The 27797-nt window shown below is 39.4% G+C and overlaps 1 protein-coding gene across 1 annotated transcript in view; it reads right to left on the bottom strand.

Annotated features, from left to right (window-relative positions):
* Window positions 1-27797, bottom strand: part of kif5c (kinesin family member 5C) — a 54256-nt gene that overhangs the window by 17811 nt on the left and 8648 nt on the right. Inside the window, exons 2-12 of the mRNA XM_030081243.1 lie at window positions 23280-23367; window positions 22128-22201; window positions 20586-20690; window positions 19545-19593; window positions 16594-16649; window positions 16197-16284; window positions 9961-10085; window positions 8848-8952; window positions 8080-8228; window positions 7176-7324; window positions 1981-2153 (exon numbers count right to left, since the gene is read on the bottom strand). Of these exons, the coding sequence (XP_029937103.1) occupies window positions 1981-2153; window positions 7176-7324; window positions 8080-8228; window positions 8848-8952; window positions 9961-10085; window positions 16197-16284; window positions 16594-16649; window positions 19545-19593; window positions 20586-20690; window positions 22128-22201; window positions 23280-23367 (1161 nt within the window). The remainder of the gene's footprint in view (window positions 1-1980; window positions 2154-7175; window positions 7325-8079; window positions 8229-8847; window positions 8953-9960; window positions 10086-16196; window positions 16285-16593; window positions 16650-19544; window positions 19594-20585; window positions 20691-22127; window positions 22202-23279; window positions 23368-27797) is intronic.

Genomic DNA, 27797 nt, shown 5'->3' with positions numbered 1-27797 from the left:
GAAAAATTAGCCTCAAGCCAAATTCACATGATTTCTCGCAAAAGCATTATATACTGTATTAAAATTCAATTGCAAGAAAATAATCATATTACAAAAAATTGCAAAACCGCAATTACAAAAAATAAAGACAAAGAAAAGAAAGAAACATTACTGTAAAATTGCCAAAAAATGCTAAAAATAAAAAATAATATTCTATGCATATTAGGTTTCCCTATCATGACACAATTTTACCCATTTTAAATACCAATTCCATTATTATTTAAGCATTCAGGTATAATTGGCCTGTGGAATATAATTGAAGCTATCAGAACCTTGATTACAACATATCATTTGAGAGGATGTATCTAAATTACAAACAAGACATTACTTTTTGAAACGGATATATAGTAGAAAAACAAATGCATTTCATTTCTTTGAAAAATTCCAACATACCAACATACAAAAGTCACTGACTATTCAATTTACTCTGACTTATCTATCTACCTATATCTATCTATCTACTCCAGACTATTGACCGCGGCGCATGCTCAGCTTGTTTTAGTAATGTTTGGCCAATACTATCGGTCAGCCAATACTATTGGTGAGGCCGATAGTGTTAAGGCCAATAGTAACTAATTAGTAATTAGTACTATTGGAGCCGATACTTAAAGGCCTGCCGATTAATCGGTCGTTCTCTAATTCAATTTATACCTCAATGCAGCACAGATGGAAGAACCGTTGCAGTGATTTTGCAGAAGAACCGTTGCAGTGATTTTGCATGTTTAGCGTAATATTTACAAAATGTATACAGTTAGGTCCATAAGTATGCTGCCACTGCGATCAGCGGCTAAAAATGGATGGATGGATGGAGCTTACTAGTGCATTCCTTCTTTTTCAGGATATACCAAACCGTTGATTTGACTACTCCTAAAATTGTTGCTATCTGTCTGATAGATTTTTTTTTTTTTGCTTTTTGAGCCTAATGATGACCTTACTCACCTCACCTTACTCACCATAGACACCTCTTTGGATTGCATATTGAGGGTTTGATCAACATACCAAACGCAAATACAGACACTTGCAATGAACTGCAGACCTTTTATTTTCTTAATTTGTCATGGAATAATGAGGATAAAGAGAGAAACTGCTTTTTAGTCAAGTGTCCAATTACTTTTGAGCCTCTGAAAATGGGGTGACAATGTATAAAACTGGCTTTAATTCCTGAATGGTTAATACCATATTTTTGTTCACCCCCTTAAATTAAAGCTGAAAGGCTGCACTTCAATCATGTCTTAATTACTCCATTTTAAATCCAATGTAGTGGTGTCCAAGGGCAAAATTATAAATATTGTGTCACTGTCCACATACTTATGGGCCTAACTGTACTTTGTGTTTCTGCTAATCTTTTCCCAAAGCAAGCAGTCATATTTTACAACTCCGATATCATTTTCCTCCCTTTTATCCAGCCATTGGTTTCCATTCATTCCACTATGATATGAAAATGAACTTTCAGAGACTTCAAACTTTCTTTACACCAGTATTCCATCATTGTAATAAAGTTGCCCGCATTAGTTTTCCTAAAAGCAGCAGCACCGTTTTGTTCTGATGACTTGAAATTGGGGAACCAGAACTGGACCCAGGAAGTATTTTTCAACAGGAAAATAGTTACTGGGGAAACATTTGCTTTACACACCAAATTATCAGTTCTGTGGTTTCTGAATGGTCTTTTCAACAAAATGCAGGAATTTTGCTTACATGTTGTGAAAAAAAAAGTTTACTGCAATGTAAAATGTGGGTAAATTGCAGTAAAACATTGAAAATCATTGGTATCATCCTTTAAGGTAATTTTCACCAGAACTGTCCCACTTCAGGTTCACACAATTACACACAGCAAAGGACTAGACTGGATGTAGCCCATTTTGGTGTGTGATGTAAAAGCTCAATAAACATGGTCAGTCTGAGGTTTTTTGATTAAACAAAGGCATGTAGATCTGAGTTCACCTTGTCATCCAACTGCTGGTAAAGATCAGTAATGAGGTTTTCATACTGGGTCTTTTCCTCATCTGACAGGGGGGCAGCAGGCAGAGCAAAAGTGTCAATCACAGGTGTGGCCTCACTGCCACTTGTCTTCTTGTCTTTGCTACTCAACTGCTCCTCCACTGGAACAGCCTCACCTGAAGAGAGAGACAGAGGAAGAAGAGTAATGCATAGCAGCCTACATAAGAAAAGCTTTTCTTTTTGACTGCTATACCCCAGTACCTGGTATAAACTTCCAATCCTGCACTCCACAATTCACATGAATACCCTGTCAGTGCCCTTGCACTGGAATAAGAATAACATGACAAACATGAGGGTTTGTCGGCCTTACATTCACTCCCTACCTACTTTAAAGGGGCTCAGCTTCTCCTGTAGCCCAGCATCATTAATAGGTAAGGAAAAATCTGATATTATTTCACCCCAACTAGTGCTACCTTCCTGTCCTTGTTACTGAGTGCTGGACAGGTATATATATATATACATATATATATATATATATATATATATACAGTGGTGGAAAAAGGTTTTTGGACACCCTTAAAATTTTACACAATCTCAAATATTATGGAAAAACCTTTTTTGTGTTTCAAAACGTGTGGCTGCATAAGACAGATACAAACAAATACTAACAAAACTAACAAAACTAAAGCTGGAAACTGGACTCATCTGACCACAGAATCTTCCAGTTCCTGGCTGTCCAGTTCTTGTGTTCCTGGGCCCAACGACGCCGGGCTAACCTCTGTTTCTCATTGATCAGGGGCTTCTTGATAGCCTTGTAGGACCTTAAGCCATGATCTAAAAGTCGGCCACGTACAGTGCGGGTGGAACACTGGACACCAGTTTGGTTTGACCACTGCTGCTGAAGCTCCTGTGATGTCATTCGGTGGTTTTGCTGCACATGCGGATCAGGATGCGGTCATTTCTTGCTGAAGAAACCCTTGGACACCCAGATCTTGGTTTGTCTTCCAAGCTGTTGGTTCGTCTGTATTTCTGCAGAGTGTATCCAACTGCTGAAGGACTGCATCTGCACTTCCTGGCTATCTGGCGGCAGCTGTACCCTTCCTGGCTGAGAATCTTTATCTTCAGGTGTGTTTCCTGTGTTAGGTTCCTTGTTTTAGCCATTTTTGTGTCTGAAGAACTTTCAAATGTGCTGGCTTTATATAGACACGAAGCTTGGCAACAAAAATTGTGTCTTTTAATAAAAAGAACGACTTTCATCACTGGTACCAAAATGACCCAATACTCAAAATTTCTTATGTATTTTTATGGAACCAATCAATTTTAAGTTTTGAATGGCTTTTTTAGGATTTATTTAGTGTTTTGGCTGTGACTGTAGTAAAAGAAATTGCACTTGAAGACCTAAGAGTGATTCTTAATGCAATATTTCACAAATGCATGGGATGTCCAAAAACTTTTTTCCACCACTGTATATACACATATACTCACACACATATATATATATACACTACTCAAAAAAGTTAGGGATATTCGGCTTTCGGGTGAAATTTCAGGATGAACCTAAAATGCATTATAACCTTTACAGGTGAACTTAATGTGACCTTCTGTTAACTTTTGAATGCACATGTCCAACTGTTCAATGTTTCAGTACTTTTTGCACAAGTTGCTGTTCTCTAACAAGGAACTTAACGGCAAAATTCACAACAGGTGTTTGATCCATGAATCGACCAATAAATTTCCTGATTCAATTAGAATTGGTATTTAAACAGTCCTCCTCATCATGCTGTTCACATCAGCAGCACCTCGCCATTGCGAGGCTTCAAACAGGATGTTCTCAGACGGAAGTGGCCACTGAGCTTAGAGTGTCACAGAGTGTCATCAGCAGGTTGCAACAGAGATACAGAGAGACTGGAAGAGTCACAGAAAGGCATAGAAGTGGACGTCCTTTGGCCACATCCCACACTGATGACCGCTTCATTGTGAACAGTGCCCTGCGGAACCGGATGATGAATGCCACTCAACTCCAGGCACGTTTAAGGGAGGTGAGAGGCACCCAAGTGTCACGTCAGACCATTCGAAACCGTTTACATCAGCATGGTCTGTGTGCTAGACGACCTGCAAGGGTACCTGACCACACCACCAGGCACAGGTGTCATCGTCTTGCATGGGCCAGGGAGCATTTACGCTGGATGAGGGACCAGTGGGCCTCAGTGCTGTTCTCTGATGAAAGCCGATTCATGTTGAGCAGAAATGATGGCCGCCAACGATGTTGGAGACGTCAAGGAGAGCCCTATGCATCAGCCACTGTTGTCACCAGACGAGCCTTTGGTGGTGGTGGTGTTACAGTGTGGGCAGGTGTGTCTAGTCAGTACAGAACTGCCCTACACTTTGTGAATGGTACAGTGACAAGCCCATACTACCTGAATAACATCATTAATCCAGTCATTGTGCCCCTGCATGAACAACACAGGCCTAATTTCATCTTCATGGACGACAATGCTCCAGCTCATCGAGGTCGCATCATTAGGGAACGGCTGCTGGAGACTGGGGTACCTCAGATGGAGTGGCCTGCACTTTGTCCAGACCTGCATCCCATAGAAAACCTATGGGATCAGCTGAGTCGCTGTGTAGAGGCTCGGAGCTCTGTACCCCAGAACCTCAATGTCCTGAGGGCCGCCCTTCAAGAAGAGTGGGATGCCATGCCTCAGCAGACAATAAGTCGACTTGTGAACAGCATGAGACGTCGTTGTCAAGCTGTAATTGATGCTGAAGGGCACATGACAAGTTATTGAGACACTGACATTTTTTGTTGTGGTATACCCACCACTGTTGTTGGCTTTTGTTTCAAGAAATTGTTTGAGATGAGGAAATCACCAGTGTATGCTTCTACTTAAATGCCCTACTTTCATGATATAATATCACTGTAGCGTGAACTTTTTACATTTTCCGTAAATTTCACCTGAAAGCCAAATATCCCTAACTTTTTGTGAGTAGTGTATATATGGGTCATTCCATGTCATTTCAACAAATGGCCCACGCACTTGGGTCTCAAAAAATTCTGAAAAATTCACCAGCTGTTCTTTATTTATCCAATAGGCACACTGTAAAATTTTAGTTTGCTTGGATGAATATTTTTTGAGATACGGCCAATTTAGTGAGGGGAGTATGTGTCGATTTTGGTGCGATTTTCGCGCGTCTTTATTTTTCCTCCATTTTCAGGTGTCAATATCTCAGGAACTTCACCACATAGGAAACTGAAATTTGGTGCAGTAATACACCTCCACCTACTCTCTCAGAAACACAAAAACATCTGTCATACATCATAACTGGTAGGCATGCCAGCACCTCAAAAATGGAAAAAAAAATTACATGGGTTTCGTGGTCGACCATGTTTGGGCCTTCAGAAAACAACTTTGTATATGATCCAGCTTCTTGATTTTTTCAGAGCTTTGAGATACATACATGGACTGTTCAAAGCATTAATGGTTAGTCAGATATATGCATCGGTTTCTGGATGGCAGCTTCTCCAAATCCAAAAAAAAGTTTTCATGTCACATTTTCATTGGCCCATAACTGCATGTGGGAATGTCTTAAAAAATCTGATCTCTGTTTTCATTTAAAGTTCAAAGCTTATTCTTTCTTAGGATTTAAAACATTTTTTCTTTATGCAAGTTCTTCATTTTTTTATCCCAAACATGGGGCTATTTCACCACTCACGAATATTGAACTTCCTCAATATTAGACCATTGTAGCTTGCTTCTGTGTCTTATATTCATTTATTGTTTATTATTTGTTCATTATTAACCTAAAATATAATGACCATAGCATCAGTACTTTACAAATTTAAACCATTTTGGTGTGATTATCTTCATAACTGAAAAAATCGTAAAATGTCACACAGAATGGGCACTTTACTGTCAATCAATCTATCAGTCTTTATTTATTATATATCAAATCACAACAAAGTTATCTCATGACACTTTACAGGTAGAGCAGGTAAAGACCACGCTCTACAAATTAGAGAAGAAAAAGAGAGAGAGAGAGAGAGAGAGAGAGAGAGAGAGAGAGAGAGAGAGATGAGTGCATGAGGATGAACCAAAACTGATGAGTGGCTGATGAGTAGTTTTGGGATGTCCCTGTCCCTCTGTAGCTCAGAGGGACAGAATAATTCAAAGAACTTGTAATTGACTTTTTTTCTTGTCTTTATGTGTGTAATCAACTTGTGAATTTTTATAGTGATATCTGAAAGTAAAATGTTGAACCTCATTCACCTGTGTGTTAAAAAGGGTGTTTTTTGGTATTATATGGTCACATATAGGTGATTTTCAAAACTTTCCACCAATGGGATTCCTTGGGACTTTTTTTCCCTCACTCAGGACAAACTGAGGATACAAAACCAGTTGATTTTGCTTCTCTTGCAATTTGTCCTAGGTTGATCCCAATTTTGGCCTAAAATTACTGGACTAAAAGTCAGCAAAGTTGTATAGGTTTGAGTAAACCTCCAGTGCCTCTTGAGCTCTGGGCATTATGGTACTTGTTACATGTTGTTTTTGCATCATCCTCTCCTTCAGCTAATTCTATCAACACATTGCGCTCCTCCCTGTATGTTTACTGTGTTTGTGTCTGTAGTATCTGTACAGTTTTCCTTCATTATCCCGTTTTGACACGTACAGGTTTCTTTGTATAGCTTACTGTCTATCATTCATTTACTTAGTTTGGTTATTATGGTTATGAGTAATCCCTTCCCCAACTCTACTTCCAGGGCGTCCTCAGCAAAATGAAGCTTAATTTCACTACAATTTAATCCACTAGAAATTGTTGAGTGCAGAAAATGTATGAAAGATCATTTTCATATTTTGTTTCTTTCTTGATTTCATTTAGCAAAAATTACAAGAACGTTATTGAAAAAACAACAAGAAAATTACCAGAAAATTAGCTCCCCCAAAAAAGAAAGAAAACCAGAAGAGTGCACTCATCTCTCCTTCTCCAGTGCTCAGACTTAGGTAGCAAACCACCCTTTTTTGCCTACGTTTTTTTTGCCATGACTTAGCACTCATTTGTGGTATAACACTGTCTAGTACCTGTGCTAATGTGCTAATGCACACTGAGGTGATTGCTAACCTGAGTTTGATTTTGGTAAACTGGTCACATGATCCCATGTTCATTCTCTGTGCTAACTTGCTCTCTTGCTTCTTTGTTACCTTTCCTCCAGCGTTTCAGCTCATTCTCGAGTTTCTGGATCATGATTTTCAGACTCCTCGTCTTCTCCTTCTCTTTCTCATACTTTTTCTTCCACTCCTCGGCTGTCAACTCCAGGTTCACTGACACCGTGTTCTTGATAGTCTTAGCCCTGAAAAAAGGACAGAGTAACAGCAGGGACTAGGAAGCTTGATGGTTACCATCTTCTTATATTTCTATATTCACGGGCACTGTGAGAGACTGAGAATAGGAATAGGAATAGGAATTTATTAATTTGAAACAGGGACAATGTACAAATAAACATTAATCTTGTAAGACAAGAAAAGATGTCTTGGGCCAGGTTATAGCAACAGTGCTAATTTCCACCTGTAGTCCCTGGGCAGGTATGACAATAGAAAAAGTCACAATTCTACAAAGAGATTGAACAGGACTAGAGATGAGATGGTGGCCACAGTAGATAAAATAAGCAAAACAAACAGACAAACAAGGAACAACAGCGCCAACAGCCCAATTCTCTCTGTCACTCTCTCTGGCAACCCTGGCACCTTGCATATTTAGCGTAATAGCTACGAAATGTATGTACTTCGCGTTTCTGCTAATCTTTTCCTGAAGCAAGCAGTGGTATTTTAGAACTATAATAATTTCCTTACATATATTCACATATTCATATTTGAAAATCAAGGGATTTAAATTGATATGTGGTGAAATTTATAGTATAATATATTAAATATATATATTATACTATATATATATATATATATATATATACAGTATAATATTCAAAATAACTTGGAGCTTGAATCGTAGGGGCTGCGCACTAAAATGTAGAGACAAATTTGCTCTAGTGGTCACTGACAAGTTGCGATGTGTCAGCTTCACTGTGATAATGAAACAATGCCAGCCCACCTCTGTCCAAACATGAGGGTGGACTTGGTTTCAGCTTCGTTGTAAACAGAAGGGGAGCAGCAGATGATGATGGTGGTACGGCAGTTTCCACCCAGAGAGTCTTGCAGGATACGGGTCATCTTGCTGTCTCTGTAGGGAACATGTGTTTTCTATGGACAGGGAGGGAGAAGGACACATGAGCTATGTGCATTATTGTACAGTATGTCTTGACACTAAAAACACTTCACTGTCACACTCATATATTCATTTTCCATCCATGAACATGAAGTAATATTTTATCAGGTGACAGACAAAAGTGATTTTTCACCCACACACCTACACAAGCGCGCACGCGCGCGCGCGCGCACACACACACACACACACACACTGAGTTCTAAATTTTAATGCGGACCAAAGCTATTTCCACATCACAACAGGCTGATTCCTTGGCCTGTAAATCAAAGTTCATGTGAAACAAAAGGGACTAAAAAAAAGAATCACAGATTTAAATAGGGTAACAAAAAACTATTTCATTTTAATCTCAGAGGGAAATCCCTTGTTAAGTAAAGGTTACATAAATACATAAAATTACTCTGAGGACAATACAATGGGATTACTTTGACATCCATTCCAGGAGAGTGGTTGAAAAAATACTCTAGAATAGTTTTCCACCTGTGTTCCTACTTGACATCAGTTTCAGACAGATGTTTTCCTGAGATGGAATGCAGTGACATCATGTGTGGTGGAATGTCTGACAACAAACACACAAAAAAACACTGATTTTCTTACAGTTCCTTCAGCAAGAGCAGAGATGACGTTTCCAAGGGCAGAGAGAGACTTATTGATATTCTTGGCTTCATCCAGCACAGCTCCCTCTGCCCCAGTCTTACTGACCTAGTGAGGAGGGAGACAAATACCCAGAGGGTGTCACACTGCCAAAAGTAACTATCTAAATATAAGAAATAAATATTTGTTTTGAGAAGACACAGGCTAGAAATAAGTCTCTTGAAATAAGTAGTAAAACACTCATTCCAAGTACTGTATTAAGTCAAATAAACTCAATACTACCTTGCTAATTCTTCTTTCACTGTTTGTTTCTTTCTTGATTTGAGTGAAAAGATATTTCAACCAGAGATACTAAACGAGATCATTTTTCTTAATTCAAGAGCTGTTATCATGAGCTTTTCTGTCTTAAAATAATACAAAGACACTGACACAAAATCACACTAAATGGAAACAAGCACACAGAATTGACATTGTCAACAATTATTTACTCAACTTAATTGCTTTCTGAAAGATTATGACGACTGAAGGAGAACAGGTAAGGACTCAAAATACGACTCGGATAAAATTAACTGTAGACCATTTTGTTATACTCACTCTCCCTCTCATTTTAGATAACTTCACTTCCTGCCCCTGTGTGAGTTCCCACAGCATTTTCCACTGTGTCTCTAATCTCTAGTCTAGTCCACTGTGTTTATAGTCTCTGTGTTTCCTCACCTCAGTGCCAGTTCATCTTTGCCCTTAGCATCAAGCAGTGCAGTGTTACTTCCTAGCCTTGTGCATTTTCTCCTGGTGTGTTTCAGACCTCTGCTCCTTTTCATGGACTTTGCCTTTGCCTTCTCCTAGCCAGACCTATTGCCTGATTATTCACCTGGTATTTGGACCCCTGCTTGTTATACTGGACCTTAATTTTGCCTTCACCTTACTGGACCTGTTGTCTGATTACTTATTGTGACTGTTGTCCCTGATCTGCAATTATAGACGGAGTTTAATTTTATTTTTTTGCGGGGTAGTTGCTATGGGACAATAAAAATCTTACTAAGACAAACTATAGTTTAACTAAAACAATGAACGTAACAGTAACATAAAAAAGATGAGACAGCATGAAACAACTCCAACCTTCTCACTTCCAGCCAGGTCGACCAGGTAGAGTTTCCCTGACAGTTTCAGCTCTGTCTCCATGTTCTCCTGCTTGATGTTGATCAGGAAGATGCTATGACTGCGGGAGCTGTGCTCATTCATGTCTACAGGAGGGACAGAGGTATTACACAAGGTTTATCATATGGCAAATTGGGCTCATTGCCCCAAACACACAAGCTAGGTTTTCACCATTGTCAAATTGTTTGTCTCTTTCTCTGTTAGCAACACATCTCGAACATGTATAAAAAATCTGAGCAAATTCAGTTGATTTCTTTCAAAAACATGGGGAAAAAGGGCAAATTAGCAAGTAACTAATAAAAAATGTTGCAAGAAAATAATCCAAAAATTACAAAAAACAAATGAAAGAAAGAAAAAGAAGAAAATTATTTGTATTTCTTATAAAATATTTATATTTGAAATTAAATCACAAGAAAACTACCATACATTTACAACAAATTACTCCTAAAATTTGTTTAAAAAATGACAAGAAATAAATTGCTACAAGAAATGAGAAAGAAAAAGAAGTGAATTTTTAAGTGGGTGAAATAAAACCTTAAATAAATTTCTTTCCATGGTAATTAGTAGGAATGCATGAGAATTAAGGGGAATAAACTGGAAATTTGCAAAATTGCAGGTTAGCTTATAACAGGGAATTTAAATGTAGTTGAAAAACATCTTGCAGCATAATCTTGGTTAAAACAAGCAGATTTAATGCAGATTCAGTAGAGTTTCTGTCCTGCACTGTGCACACCTCAGCCCTGTGCACAGATCATTTCTGCAGCAGGACTGGTGAACCCACACTGCTGCATTGAGCCCACAGACGACATCCAGTCAAGGACATTTTGATGATATTATTGAGGTAAATATATTTGATCTATGGTATTAAAGTTTAACTAACAAAAAAATAAATCAAAATGTGTTTGTACAGTAGCTATTTAAGAGGCTATGTATCATGGTGCCAGCTAGCTCAACTGTGATGCTGTGTCTTCTGCTGGCCAGTTTTCTGTTGCTGTACAAGAACGTAGGTTCTGGTTTGATTTAGCATGCTGACTGAGGATTGCTCATCAGAGAAAACGCAGAGACCAGAGGCTCGAGAAACTTGAGAGAAAATGCTTTCATTTTATGACAGGGGTCAGGGAATATGTTTATTTTAAGTTTATTTTATTTAACATTCATGCTTTTTGTTGTTCAATGAAAGACCTGATGAAAGTTCTACTCACAAATATATCAAAGTCAAAAATGTAATTTTTTAAATTTGCAATAGAATAGAATAGAATAGAATTGAATAGAATATACTTTATTCATCCCACAGGGAAATTCAGGTATCCAGCAGCTCAAAACATAACATATAATAATAAATAGATAAATAAATAAATAAATATAAAAAAGAAAAAAAAAATACATAATAAAAGCAACATAGAAGCAGCACAATTATTGCTCAAGTCCAGTCCAGATGTGGATGTGGGGGGTGGTGGGGGTTTAGGAAGTGTTAAAAGGCCTTAAGAGTTGTTAAAGAGCCTTATGGCTGTGGGGACAAAGGACATTTAAACCTCTCCGTCCTGCAGTGCAGTGATTTGAGCCGCTCACGGCGGTTGCTCCTCTGTCCAGCCAGGATGTTGTGGAGAGGATGCTTCACATTATCCCTTATTGCCTGCAGCCTCTTCAGCGTGCGCCCCTCCACCACAGTTGTCAGTCCGTCCAGCTTCCTGCCCAGCACTGAGCTGGCCTTTTTCACCAGCCTTTCCAGGTGCCTTCTGTCTCTGTCCGTCATGCTGCCTCCCCAACAGACTGCAGCATAAAACAGAGAACTTGCCACCAGTCTGGTAAAACATATGCAGCAAGTCACTGCAGACTTCAAATGACCTGAGCCTCCTCAGGAAGAAGAGTCGGCTCTGCCCCTTCTTGTACAACGCGTCTGTGTTTGCAGACCAGTCCAGCTTGTTGTCTAGGACCACACCCAAGTACTTGTAGGTCTGCACAACCTCGATGGCCTCCCCTCTTATGCAGACCGGCTGACAGGGTGGCTTAGTTCTCCTGAAGTCCACCACCATCTCCTTAGTCTTGGTGGTGTTCAGAAGAAGGCCATTCGTATCACTCCAAGCCCTGAAGGCCTCCACAAGGTCCCTATACTCCCCCTCCTGTCCACCTTGTACACATGCTACCACAGCTGTATCATCTGAATACTTCTGAATGTGGCAGGACTCAGAGTTGTATTTAAAGTCAGATGTGTAGAGCGTGAACAGGAAGGGAGCTAGCACAGTCCCCTGTGGGACACCTGTGCTGCTGTCCAGTGTCCCAGAGACACAATTCCTCAGCCTGACGAACTGTGGCCTTGCTGTTAGGTAGTCCGTGATCCAGGAAATTAAGGAGGGATCCATCCCCATATTTCCGAGCTTGTCTCTCAGTATGGGGGGCTGGATAGTATTAAAAGCGCTGGAAAAGTCAAAGAAGCCAAGGCTTTTTTTTCCTATTGTTTACTGTGTTTTATTTTATTTCTTTTCCTTCTTCAGATCCATAGTCACTACCCGTTAAGGAAGCTGCCCCCCAACATCTTGTTTAACACGGTCGGACTAACATTACACAAACGGTCACAGTCTGGTAATGTAATGTGAATGTAAGATCACACTGTGCAATAGCGGTTAGCAGATTATGCAACTATCTGTCACAGTTTTATATGCTGGGCCGTGAATTTATAGGAGAGTATTAAGGCTTCAAATATTCAGATTTAGACAGGGTTTGTTATTAGTCTTCAACATCACTCACAACTAACACTAATGAGCACTCAGCTCCTCTTACTTCAGTAATGATCTACCATACTACTCTGGAGCTCACAAAAATTTTGATTATTATTTTTTTATTATTATTATTTTAAATTATTTTATTTATTACAAATTTATTTCACCTAAGCCTATTTAAAAACCTATTTAAAGTGCATCTTCAGGGTAGTTTTTACTGTTATTATTATTATTATTTTTTTTTTTTAATCCTTACACGACAAATATGTACTATGCTAGTACAGATAATATCGGAACTAGCCTTTTTCCCTTTTTTCCCCTCCCTTTTATTTATTTCCTAATAGGGTATTCTTATTACTGGTATATATTTATTCTTTTTTTTCCATTTCTCTTTTCTACTTAACTATTATTTAGCATTACTTGATAAATTATATTGGTGTAAGATTTGAATAAGCACAACTTACAGTTTAACCTCAGGCTTATCCATAATAGTTTACTCTCTCACTATGACTACTATTATTAGCATTTTAATCTTATGGATATCTTTTGTTTTCTCTTCCTTTTTTAATTTAAACTTCTGTCTGGGGCAACATTACGAATGGGGTGGGGGGGGTGAGCTGTTTAGGGGAGAAGAAAGGATTATGCTACAGAAAGGGAAGTTCACGATAATATTATTGGTATCTATGGTTGGGATTGGGGGGGCTGGGGGACTGGTGCACATGGGAAGGTGGGACATGCGGGATGGGTTAACATCCTATGGACAAGTATCAGAGGAGGGGCGGGAAGGACAATATAGGGAAGTTGAGTTCATGTATGTTCAGGGAAGCTCTCTGTCTGTGTTCAATTTATCCAGAAGAACCGGTCTCAATACATTTATTACATTTTATCATACTGTATTCACTTGCTACACCTCTCCTTCTTTTTATTATTCGCATCCTGAGTTCAAGCTGACACCTCTGAGGTTCTGGACTGTACTATGGTAGATGTGACTGCAGTAAAGGCTGGTGGTGGGCAGACGGTGAGGATCATCTCTTTAAACACTGGTGGGTTGAATGCTTTGATTAAACGCACAAAAGTTATGACACATATTAAGAATTTACAGGCTGACATAATGTTTATCCAGGAGACACATTTATGTAACTCCGACCAACAGAAACTAAAAAGACCTTGGATAGGGCAAATATTCCATTCAAAATTGTGTCTAAAAACGAGGGGCGCGGCAATACTAATCAGGAAAAATGTAGATTTTACACCCAAACACATAATTACAGATACAAATGGCCGTTATGTCATAGTCTCTGGCATACTATATCAGAAGCCAGTGGCCTTAGTTTCAGTTTACGCTCCCAATTGGGATGACCAAAATTTCATGACACAGCTCCTGGCCTGTATCCCAAATTTGGATTCCCATCTGCTGTTACTAGGAGGGGATTTGAACTGTGTGATGGACCCAATTTTGGACAGATCCAGTTCAAGACCAATGGCAATCCCTTCATTTCAGCATCCCTTCTCTGGGAAACCCTTAAGGCATTTCTCAGAGGTAAGATTATTTCACATACAGCTCATGCCAATAAACATCGTAAGCTACGCCAGAAGGAATTAGAAACATCTATTGCTAATATTGAGAAACTGCTCTTAACCAATCAGTCACCTAGTTTGTACAAGGATAGGATAACACTTAAAACTGAACTTGATCTTCTTTTGACCAAGGAGGCCGCACAACTTCTTCTACACTCGAGGGGATCCATGTATGAACATGGAGGTAAAGCCGTCTCCTAATTAGCTTCTAACCAAATTATTCAAATGCGAGATGAATTGGGATCTATTGTTTCTGACCCAAATGCAATTAATATTTTTAAAAAGTTTTACTCCCAGCTATACACCTCAGAATCCCAGAATAACAATGCCCAACTAGCTTCATTTTTTGAGAGATTAACCTTGCCCAAAATTTCAATGAACAACTAACAAATGTTAGACGCCCCCTTAATACTATCTGAGGTCAAAGAGGCGGTACAGTCAATGCAGAGTGGGAAATCTCCCGGTCACGACGGGTTCCCAGTTGAACTATATAAAAGGTTTTCTGATCAACTAGCCCCATTATTATTAAATATGTTCAATGACTCGTACTCATCCCTCCCACCCACTCTCCTGCAGGCTTCAATCTCTTTAATTTACAAGAAAGACAAAGATCCGCTGAACTGTGCTTCATATCATCCAGTCTCACTCTTATCAGTAGATGTTTGCCAAGATTTTTGCTCAACAATTAGAATCGGTCATGCCCTCTATTATATCAGAAAACCAGACTGGGTTCATAAAAGGGAAGCACTCTTTCACAAATGTTCAAAGGCTTCTCAGCATCATACATACTCCACCTTCACCTACTGAACCTGAGATAGCAATTCAGTTTTGGCAATGGTCTCATCTCCTGGATCAAATTACTTTATTCCTCCCCTTACGCACTGATATGCACCAACACACAACGATCTGAACTGTTCCCTCTCTCTCGAGGAACAAGTCAGGGGTGCCCTCTCTCTCCAGTTCTGTTTGCCATAGCAATCAAACTGCTGTCGATAGCGCTGAAGGCAGAGAATGGATTAAAGGGGATTCGGAGATGGAGCTTGGAGCACAGGGTGTTGCTGTACGCTGATGATCTTCTTTTGTATATACAAGATCCCTTAATTAGTATACCAGTTATTACTTCAACCTTGAGATCTTTTGGGGCAATTTCAGGATACAAATTAAATATCACTCCCTGAGCCTTATACAGTTTAAAGTGGTTCACAGTCTTCATTATAGCAAAGCTAGACTCTGCAAACTATACCCTGAGAAAGCTGAAGATAAGTGTGAAAGGTGCTCCCAGGATCTCTGTAATTTAACTCACATGTTCTGGGCATGTCCCAAATTATCAACCTTCTGGCATTCATTTTTCGAAACAATCTCCGAAATACTGAATTTGAGATTATCTTTCCGGTGAATTGTATCTTGTTTTACTGTTTTTCTCCTTTAAAAAAGAATAATAAAAAAAAGAATAAAAAAAAGAGAACAATGGTGTTACGAGTAACAGTTGTTGTAACATGTAGGGGTAATTATAGTGGTAATAAAAGAACTGACAGCTGTTTACATTGTGTAATAGCACTAATAGTGGTTTGTGGTTTCAGTAGGTGTAAATGTGATATTAATGTTAATGACAGCAGTAATTGTGGCTATATTGATTGTAACAGCATAAATTGTGATAAACAACGTGGAGGTGTGTGTACCTCCCCAGCAGGCCAACTGTGTTCACTAGTTAAATGCTAGTCTGCAAGTCACAACATTCTCACAGCAGCATTTGGCAGTGATACTTCAGTTCTGTTTCAACGTTCAGTTAGTTTGCATGTCAGCATGAAGACACCAGCTTAATCCTGCTAAAAATGATATTGTCACTGGTCGACAGTGATGGACAATGGTAGATGAGAATATGACTAAAGATTGGACACTCACTTGTGACAGCAACATGACGGTTGGCCTTGCCCTCATCAATGACATCCATCACCTCCTCCGGACTGGATACAAAGCGCTCTGTACAACCCTGCGAGCAAGATGGAGATTGGCATGAGGCACACTGTACATTATCATCATTATGCTTTGTGCTGACAAAATGATTGGCAAAGGACATAACAGGTGTTTTCAGGGAACAATTTTTAATGGTTTCATTTGAATAGTCATGAGCATTTCCAATGTGCTTCCTTTTGTCTAGGTATGTATTGTTATTGAACAAAATGTCAGTGTTGTTTAATGAAGTAAAACTTTCACTGAACAAAGCGCACAACTTGGCTTAAATAGCTCACCACTGTTTTGATTTCTGATGTAGTAAATAACAAGTGGATGTAATGCTCACCTTGACAAAGGGAACCCGGTTTTTGTCCTCATGCACAGCCAAGTTGGTCTTTGACACTAGAAAAAAAATCATAGCAGTCAGCAAATTTGTTATATCCCAGCTGTCCTAAGAGAACAGTTTTTAGAAACATACAGAATCTTTTGGTTGAGTTTGTGTCCACAGTCAGCACTATTACAGCAGAGATTGTGTTGACAGTGTGGTATGTCTTTAGAGATGGGCACAAATACATCAAAGAGTCTACAGTTACAATACTTGATCATCAAACTATAAAAATGAAATACAAAATACTGGTTTGAGAAAATGTGTTTGATTAAAATACAAGAAATCTGTATTTTCAAAATACAAAAATACATTCAAACTGATGTCATTACATTTTAGGCATTAAGAATAAAATGACATATTAATAATGTATTTTAAGTATTTCAAATACACAAATACAAGCTCACATTTTGTTATAAATTACATCTTATTTTTCTGTCCAACAAAATACAAATTACAAAATACTCACAAGAAACACTCAGTAATTTAATACTTATTGTAAATTTATTTGAAATACTGCCCATCACTGTATAGCTGTGTTAACTCAGCTGCTGTAACCTGATCAGCCTCAGGATGCTTGGGGTATGAACAACCGTGTGACTGCTGTTTGCTTTCTGTTGCGGGACTGTTGCTCTCCTGTCACTGCCGCACGTCTGCCAGGCCACAGCGTGCCACTCACTAACACTGTCAAGCCAAGTAATTGAATCTTCTCACTCACGCCTGTATTTCTGAATACGTTTTGATTTAAGAGGTATCAGGGGCCGGGGTGTCTGCAGACACGTCTATCTGTTTGTTAGAAGACTCGCTGCTTATCCTGCCCCACTCTCTCTCACCCTATCACTGACGATCAATCACTCCTTGTGCCTAAAACTAACCAACCAAACCAGCGAACGCTATGGGTAGGCGGGTACTAGCAGTAAGAGGCTGAATGCGGGTGGGATAAGGCTGTGTTCAAAACAACTCGGAAATATGGAACAAACCACATTGATTAAAAACAGAAAGTAATATTTACCTTTTAAAAAATCTGTAGGAAAGTGTTATGGTCCCTGCATGACCGCCCCTCATTATTCATTATTTATTTCTTATATTCATTCATTGTTTATTCCATACGTTCGTTGTCTTGCTTAGTTTCTGTTCATTGTGGTGTGTTTTCCTTGTTTCAATCTGTTTTATTTTGTGAATGGACTGACGTCGCGGCATCCCACGGAATTCGCCCTCCGGTCCACACCCTCCAGTGCTGTCACCTGGGCCGTATTCAACGTAGACGTACCGGTACGTAACATCAAACTAACAGAAATGATAAAGCTCTGAACAAACCGTTTGCATTACGTAAGTGTTGCAAGTATGGAAGCCGAGAGAGCAATTCTCCTCGCGATTGTAGTCGAAGAACTGCCTGAGCAGGACATTAGTTTCAATGGATCATTAATAACAGGGGCACTGCAAAAGACCTTTGACATCACTGCCACTGCTTTAGCAATCAGACACAGGAGGAGACCTCCAGCCCAGATCAGTGGTTCTGTGGACTCTGTAGTTCCAAACTACACTGACCCGACCTTTGTTGCTCATTTTAGGATGAGAAGAGAAACATTTCAGGTGACGGATCTGCTGTACTCTGCTGTGTTTATGCACCTCTTGTGAGCTGAACTATCACAACTTTTCTGAGAATTGAACCCGGGTCGCCCAAGTGGTAATCGTTAATCATAATCATAATAATAAACAGTTATTGTTAAACATTGTTTCTAAGATTTGTACCATAGGCCTACACAAATGAGTTTTAAGTTTTAAGTTGAATAAAAGTTGCCATATTATTGAAGAAAAACAATAATCTATGCCTGATCTACTATCATACTTACCACATTCATGTGCTATTACCTCTTCAAATGATGGGTAACATTTTAAAAATTGGCTACACTGATATAGCAACTTGGAAGCCATAATGGAGCACTGTCGTTTTAAATCACGGAGGCTTAAATACAGGCTGATGCTGACAGGATAACACCTCTGACACACCCACAAAACGGAGGAAAACTACCTCCAATGCGTGTTGCTCTCTGTCACAAAACATTACGACTAAACATATCATTCAATGAGACAACGTCACACAGTGTTACATATTGTAACGTCGTTGAATACACCCCTACATTGCCCGCCTGCCATGGTCCCCGCCTCTCATTTGCCGCTGGTCCAATCACAACCTGCCGAATCATCCCTCTCCAGCTGATAAAAGTGTCTCTGTGACAGTAACAGTGGCGGCTGTGATTTAATATGAGCAGTCCGCCTCTGTGCCTCTTGACATGTTAACGTGTTTTTTGAACTGTGTAGGCTACACGTGTCTTAGTGTCAGTTAACGTATTGTTAACTTTAGAAAACTGTGGAATTGTAAACTTGTTACTTGTTTTGGCCGATTGCCACGTGACAATCTTTAATTTGAATTGAGGCCATTGTGTTTGTGAGTTTGGGGAATTTGTTTTGGCATTAGTTTAGTTTTCTTTTCTTTTCTTAGTCTCTGAAACACCCTCAGATCATTTATGTTTAGACTTCACTTGGGTTTTGGGTGGTGGCCCAAATGTAATTTTGTTTTGAACAGGTAAGAGTAGTGTAGCCAGGTTAGGCGTTTTTCTTTTCTTCTTTCAGCTGTGTTTTCTTAAAGCTGAACAGCTGAATAGGTTGGTTAGCGTTTCTTTTTGTTTAAGCGCAGGCTACTGTTTTTTTGGGGTTTTTTTTTTTGGTGTATTTTGCTTTTTACTGTGTCGTCATTCCTCTGCCTTCCCCTTTTGTGCCTTAGTGTTTACCTCCGTTCAACTACCAATAAACGGCTGTACATGCCAGTGCAACAACATTTGTTGCTTCCCTTAATTCCCTAAACATTCTTTTAGGGTTGTAACAGAAAGTGATTTAAATAATTTACTTACCATCCAGCAAGTCTCGGATTTTATCTAAATAGATCTCAAAATAAGACACCTAAAGACAGAGAACAAAGAGAATCACATGGGCTCTTGTAATGCGGACAAATCCAACAAGTGAGCAATATAACTCTTTGGTTTTTAAATTAGAAAGGCTGAATTTGAGCCTTTCAGCAGCTGGAATTATTGCTGGCCAAGGAGGTACTTCATACGGCAAATTCAGGATCAGTATACAAAAATGGCTTTGATATGATCTTGGGTACAAAAGAAACTCGAAGAAACAGTTAGTGGAGGAAGCCAAGGCTCCTCACAGCTGTAAGCTTCAGATCAGAGCACTGCTGCCATGAGTGAAGAATCCTCTCCATTGTCTGCTGTTCTTTTGTCGAAGGCTGAAGGCATTTTTAACACAGCAGGTTTCATTCTTATTGGAGAGGGACACCCAGGAGTTCCACAAGGCTTACAGGTCAACAAAGTAGCACTGATTTTCGTTTTAATTATTTTGTTTGTTGTTAGTTTGAAGAGACCAAGAGAGACCAAGCCCCATCTGTAGGGTTACAACTGGCTAAATCTAATAAACAGACCAGGGTTCCTTTCCAACAGGGCTAGCTGATGAATTCAAATAAACTTTGCAACAGAATGCAGACAGGATGTCTTCCCCTCTTTGAAATGTCTTCGGTGCACAATGTTGCTCTGCTTTGCGTGTCGATAGCAGCGTCTATAACTTTATCATCAATTTTCTTGTGTTGTAAGACAGTGTTTGCTAATATGCCATGCACATCATCTCTTATGCAGCACTGCCTTGATGGAATACACTTCTTGAAGCTCCTCCACGCTTACCCAAAGGAAACTTTAAAGAACAATTAAAGAATATGTTCTCTTGGTCACAGGCTCTAAATCTGATATGGCATAGTCTTTGCTTAACAGTGGAACGGTTCATTTGTATTTGTATGTTTTCATTCATGTGTTTTATTTTGTATTGATCAAAGTGGGTGAATGATGAGCTGTATGCATCTCTTTCACAATGGAGCCAGTATCAGTGTCAGTTATCACCTTGATATGAAACTCCAGGTTCTCATCCATGGAGTAGATGTGGTCGAAGATATCCCTGGCAATACGAGGGATGATGCCCATCAGCTGGGGGTCATGGAGTTTACCCTAACAATACACAAACACACAATATGTGATGTTCAGTGAAAATGCGATCATACCTGGAACTACCATCATACCATCATATTAAGACAACAGTATAAATGTCAGACAAGTTCAATACTGGATATTTTACAGGAAAAAAACAACTTGATACAAAGACTGTATACTGAGTTTGAGGATGTTCAAATATCCACTGGACCATTTGTATTGCTATAATTTCTATACATGTATACAAATGGTGAATAAAATATAGACTTACATAAGTTCTGAGACAATTTAGTAGATGAATATAATTGAATATATGACATAAAGAGTATGACCTTGCTTTGTTCATGAATGTATCCTTTAGGTCCTTCCTGGGATCAGGGCTCTGAATAATTTACAAATGTCCATCCATAATCATAGGGAATATACTACATAGGACCTGGAGTGTATTTGATTTTTAGGTCCTTCCATAGACATAATAAATTCAGTCTGGGTATCCCTGCTACAATTGCTTTCCATGGAGTCCCTTAAGTTAGATAAATGCAACAAAATTTTATTGACTGGGCAGTAAAAGGGCCAAGCCGTATGTACATGCATGTACATGTATCCCCCATGTCTGCCACACCTCTACATGTGAAGGTGAATAAGGGTAAATGTTTTCCCCCCTCCTTCTCTGTCTTCAGCATTTTTTAATTTTTTTTTTTTTTTTATTCTATTTTGCATTTCTGCTTTATTTGACAGTTACAGTAGAGGGAAACAGGAAAGGCAGCAGAGAGAGAGGGGATGACATGCAGCAAAGGGCCTGAGGTCAGATTTGAATCCAGGACGCTGCGATCAGGACTCAGCCTTGGTACAATGGTACGCACTGGGCCACTGGGGCACTCTGCTCTTCAGTAAAATTTTAATTAAACTATCAGTTGTACTGAGTAAAATATTTCATATGCTCTATGCACTATGAGTGTCAAATACAATGGCTGTAACATATTCTGTCATTTTCTCAGCCATCTTCATGCTTGTCCATCACCTGTACAGGATAACAGTCCTCTGCATGTGAGCAGCAGGAAAAATATTTTCCCATAATATCCGTGCAGCTTGCTTGAAGGCGACTGCTCTGTTTCTAGGACAACAGCTGCGTCTGAACAGTATAAATGGTGTCTGCTGGGAGAGGCGAGTGGCTGATGGGAATCTTCCCCTCCATAAACTATTAAGACAGAGCTGTTTGGATAGCTTCTTGACAAATCTGAGTAGCAGGACTAGTACCACTAGCACAGGACATTTTTTAAGGGATCGTTCACCCATTGTGGAAAAAAATAGCCACCCCACCCCCCGCCACAATGCAGAAACTCAGGTGTGTAAGGGGCATGAGTCCATATTGTCACTCATATTCCTCCCTGCCACAATATCATTTCTGTATGTTTGGACCCAGATCCCAATGAAGAGAGAAATCATCAAACTGACCTCCATGGTGTGAGTCTTCCCTGATGATGTCTGGCCATAGGCAAATATAGTCCCGTTGTATCCTCCCAGCACATCTAGAATACACAAGAAAAATTCTGCAATGTTTTACATCATGGCTTGCAACACTAACAAGGGACTCCCTGATGTTTCACATTAGAGGGAGAGATTTAGAGCAAGTGCTGAAAAAATCAAAGTGAGTCTGATTAAATATACACACTTAGTGGTGGTGTAATATAAATCCCCACAATATAGAAATGTGTCTGTCTGTTTGCATGTGTGTGAGTGAGGGGAACAAAATAGGTTTGGAATAAAAAGGTTTAAAAATGGTGTGTAAGCTTGATTCAAAATATCAAGTTGGATGTGTAATGGCATCAGAGATGAGAGACAATGCGTGAGCTAAAGGAGAGACAGAAAACAGTTCAACGCAAATATGGTCAAAAGACATCTTGTGATGAGCAGGCTATTCTAGAATGGTGGAATTAAGTTAATTAAGATTATGACATAAAATTATTATTAAAGGACCATACCACTGATTTTGAATATTTGGCCTTTTTACTACAGTATACCCATATTTTACATTGCAACAAACTATTTTGCAAATCATGAAAGGATACTGAAGATTTCACAATAACTAATCAAAATCCCTTGTTTTTCCTAATTAGAATTTTTTGTTGAAACACCCACTTTAAAATTTTCTGCTTCAGTAGCTAATAAAGTTGTTGCATTCATAAACCACAGGACTGATAATTTACTGTTTAAAGCAAGCTCACTCTGCCCAATTTCAAGTAATCAAAACACAACAGTGCTGCTGCTTTTACAGAAACTAATGTGGACGACTTTATTACAGTTTTGGAATACTGGTGTGAAGGAAGTCTGAAATCCCTGAAAGTTCATTTTCATATCGTAGTGGAACGAATGGAAACCAACAACTGGATAAAAGGGAAGAAAAATGATATCAGAGTTCTAAAATATGATTACTTGGGAAAAGATCAGCAGTATATACATTTTATATACATGTTTTATTTTGTAGATATTATGCATAACATTCAAAATCACTGGAATGGTACTATCATAAGAGAATCATTACCTTAAAACTCCGCTAAATCATTCACAGGGATGTGAAGTGGGTTTCTGATGGGACAGAGGACTGACCTTTGACGATCTGCTTGGCGCAGGCATCATAGACCTGTTCCTGGTCTGTGTTGGGAGGCAGGACACGGTCGAACACATAGGGCTTCCCCTGCATGGCACAAACTGTCATGTCAAAGCAATCCTCTGCTTTATCAGCAGTTTCTTTCTCTTACTGATTAACAGTTTAATGCCCTGGTGTAATTAGCTGTTTTATCCTATGATCAGTTTTACTGGCCAAGAGAGTTTGCAAGAGTTTGCACACTGACACTGCAGGCTACTCCAACACGTCACCTAAACATGCAAACTTACATAAAAGTACATCAAAAATTAAAATAAAATAAAATAAAATAAAATAGAAACTTAAGAAATGGGGTGGTATATGAAGACTGTAATAAATAATTAAAAATTAGTCCTAAAATTAGGACTGCAAGCAGTCACTAACAGGACTGGCCTGACCATCTAGCTGCTGAACAGAGCAGATTTGCAGGTGTAGATGATACAGGAGAGTTCAAGGAATTAGAGCAAGGGCCAGTCTACATGACTTTCTAAAAAATTGTGAATGACAATAAGAAGATTGAGCAGCACACATTCAAAGACTGAATCTAGGGCCATATTAGGCCTTTTTCAGACTGCAGGCAAATCAGATTTGTTTCTCAAATCACATCTTTTGGACAGACTGTCCACACTGTTATTTACAAGTGATCTTGTAGTATCTTTAATTATTCTGGAAAAAATTTCATAGGCAATTAATTCACATCAAACCAATCATACAAAACAAACATAACAGCACGTAAAGGGCGGTATACAGAAAATCAAATCAAGACAAAATGGTGGTTACATGTTCCAAAACAAGAAAGAAAAAAAAAATAACTATAATAAAGAATTTCTTTCATCATGAATCATTACATGTCACTGTTACTGTTATAGTGCACAATTAAGAACACTAGGGAATAAATAAATGTAAAGAATAATGTCAAAGAATTCATGTAGGGGGCTTGAGTAGCTTTTGGCCAGCAACTTCCAGTTTGGGCCTGCATGTGAAATGTTTTGAAAATGGAACTTTTGAAAGGACAAATGAGACATGTATTGAAAATGGCTGCCGTGTCAATAAGCTCAACAGACTGCATATCTCAGTATTGACTTGAGCTCCTTTCTGTTATCCTTCCTGCCAACCAGATGAAAGAGGATGAGATAGATCTGGAGTCCATACTCACAAAAACACACAAACACACACACACACACACACACACACACACACACACACACACACATGCACAAGCATTGAATAATATTCCCTGACATGATCAATCCAGTGCATCTGCCAGTGCAGCACAAAAATCACACACAGGATCATAAAAATTTCATCACACATATGTCTCACCTAACAGTATTCTCTATCCACCTTTGTTAGTGTGGTGACAAATTCATTAAATGAGTGTCGGGGAGGAGGTATTTTAATTTCCCCATTTCCCCATTCTAAAAAAGCCACTGACATTCTGCTTATATCTCTAGGTCTCTCACAACCTGGACCCTCTTCAACCGTCTCGCCCTCCTATCAACAATTTAAACATTGTGTGTGTGTGTGTGTGTGTGTGTGTGTGTGAGGGAGAGAGAGAGAGAGAGAGAGAGAGAGAGAGAGAGAGAGAGAGAGAGAGAGAGAAAGAGGGAAGGACGGAGAGAGAGAGAGAGAGAGAGAAGGATGGAGAGAGAGAGAGAGAGAGAGGGAAGGATGGAGAGAGAGAGAGAGAGAGAGAGAGAGAGAGGGAAGGATGGAGAGAGAGAGAGAGAGAGAAAGAGAGAGATGGGGGGGTTTCAATAAAATTTCTGTCGCCACGGAAACTGCATCCTGCCGGGAACAGCCTGCACTGATTGGCTGTCAGCTGCTCCCCAGGGTTCCTTGGTAAATGAAAGAGCAGAGAGAAAAATGACTGCTGCTGAATGATGTGGGCCTTTCAGGTTCTGCCTCTCTGGAAGCTTAGACATGTCACACATGCAGTCTGTCCTGTAAACAACATGTGCAAACATGTTAACATTTCCTGTTGCCTTCTGTGTCCAATCTTATCCTGGAAGCTCAAGTCGGGACAGGGTGGGTGTGTTACAGTAATGTGAGTGGGTGGCTCAGAGGATTCATTTGTTTTTGTGATATAAAAATATCTATCCATATAGATATATATATATATATATATATAGAGAGAGAGAGAGAGAGAGAGAGAGAGAGAGAGAGAGAGAGAGAGAGAGAGAGAGAGAGAGAGAGAGCTGGTGTCCTGCCTGTAGCTAAGCCTGCACTCTGTGGGTTCTGCTGGACATCTGTTGTGGAGCACTCCAGCAGAGCAAACAGATAGTGTTTACATGTATGCTTTACAGTGTTTCTCAGGCATTAAAAGCAATTTCATTATTCTGTGGTTTAAAAACCTTTGAAATCCAGGAACCCATGGACACTATTTCTTTCCCATTCAAATCAATATACCAGGATCTGTGGAGCAGCAGCCATTTTCTGTGTCTTATTATATTATTTTCACTATTTATGGCATTTTTGGCATTTATGGTAGGCTATTTTTTGTTAATAATTTGCTAATTGCCCTTTTTCTGTGTTTGTACAAGAAATCAAGTGAATTTGCTCAGGTTTTAAAGAGTTCAGTTGTTTCTGTGGAAACTGTCAGCAATCATAAATGACAAGCTAAATGAAAAGCTACAGAAGCGACAGAGAAGCGACCCGGCTCACAAATTCCTAGTTCCCCATTGCATCTCATCACACGCTGTTTTAAATTTTGGGGGGAAAAAATGCACCCATTCTACAAAGTTACATAAAGTTACAAACTTTAATACACGTATGGATTAGTTACTGCTGGTCAAGGAGTTAGGATAAACAGCAGGCAGACTTACTGTCTAAATGAAATAAATTAATACAACAGTGGGCACACTGAAAGCTGGCTGATTCACACACTGCAGTGGATAAATCAACCTGAGCCTAAAGTTGAACTTGAATGTTTGAATGTGCAGGTGGGTGGGGCTCTTTCCACTGTTGTGGCTCTGATGTGTGTCAGAAATTACAGATGAGGTTAAAAAAAAAAAAAAAAAGAGCTCAAGCCGGCGCCCAGCTCGAGTGGAAGGGTCAATCAGGTCTGCACTTTGAAAATGCTGACTGCATACTCTTTTATATTTGTGATGATAAAATTGTCTCTGCAAATATTTATGACTCACATTTTCTGCAGCTCTTTGTCTTTGGGAAATGTGTGGAAACTGGGCGCAGAGTTGAACCTGGCTGAAGCTGTACACTGTGGGACGCAGGAAGGATCAGATGTGCTGCAGTGCTTGTATCTTTTAAACGTAACACTTGATATACTTTGAGCCCCAATTAACAAAAACAAAGACAATAACACTGTGATTGAGATACAGTTTTTACTAGCTGAGATAGTCAGCTAGCTGGCTTCCTACAGATATGAGACATTAGAAGAAGTTGATATGCCAGCCGAGTTTTGACTGGAAATATGTAGATACCTGTCGTGCATAGAGCCCATTATGTTTATTGGCTTTGCTGGATGTGCCAGTAAACATAATATCCAGGCAATATAGCGACGCCACTTAGGTTCAGCCATATTGCCTGGACATGTTTTATGTGCAACTGTATGTATGATTGTCTTTCAGGAAATAATATGAATGTGTAAGTAAACATTGCTGTGGATTTGTTATGGTATGGCCTAAATCTGCTTCAGCATTAAATTCAGTCATCTCCACATTCCCCCTCCTCCCTTTTTCCATTACCAGCAAAACAGTCTTTATTTATGCCAGTTTAACTCATTCTGCAGCCATTTTATCCACTCTAATAGTCCAAGAATTTTCCATTTGAATTACTACAGAGTCCAGCTGGGGCATCTTAGATGGACTGAAACACAAATAATGAGGGCAGACTGAGCTGTAATGGTCAATTTAATGTTAAGTGAAACACCCACTGAGAGCCTCCAGAGTCCAGAAGTCTCTGTCCAAAGAGGTGGTGTGGGGTGCGGGGCTGCTGTGCAAGCTGGCTGGTCATAAAAGCAAGCTGACCATTACTGGCTGGTACAGAATAAAATGGCAATTATACTTGTTTGCTATGGTAAAAAGTCAGTAGGGCCAAAGTGTGTCACTTAACTGTGCAGATATGTTATACTGTGGCTGTTGCTTGACAACAGAAATTACTATATGAATTGGTACATTTGAATGTGTGTGTCATGGTTTGTTATATGAGGTTAGCAACTGTGCTTCTCCAAGCTCCTCCAGTCAACATCTGCAAACTAACACACCTAGCTGGTCAGCATCATCAAATATACCTTCTAATTAATATAACTCCCTTAAAAACCACAAGCTGTTGTAGTTTAGCCTAACTTTGGTGGAGTAGATTAAAGTTTGTGAACTTTAAATGACTAACAGACACTGCCTGAAGGGCTAGATGTCTTTCCACTGCTGTGGAGAGTGGATACCTTATCCAAGCCTGTTGGGACCTACTGGGACCCGACAGCTTGGGTCAAGTTTGGACAAAAATTTAGAAGCTATATTCAGGTT

This window comes from Myripristis murdjan, chromosome 21 (assembly GCF_902150065.1).
Source record: "Myripristis murdjan chromosome 21, fMyrMur1.1, whole genome shotgun sequence".
NCBI classification, from domain to species: domain Eukaryota; kingdom Metazoa; phylum Chordata; class Actinopteri; order Holocentriformes; family Holocentridae; genus Myripristis; species Myripristis murdjan.
The sequence above is the reverse complement of the archived record's forward strand: the minus strand, read 5'-3'. Positions and strand labels throughout refer to the sequence as shown.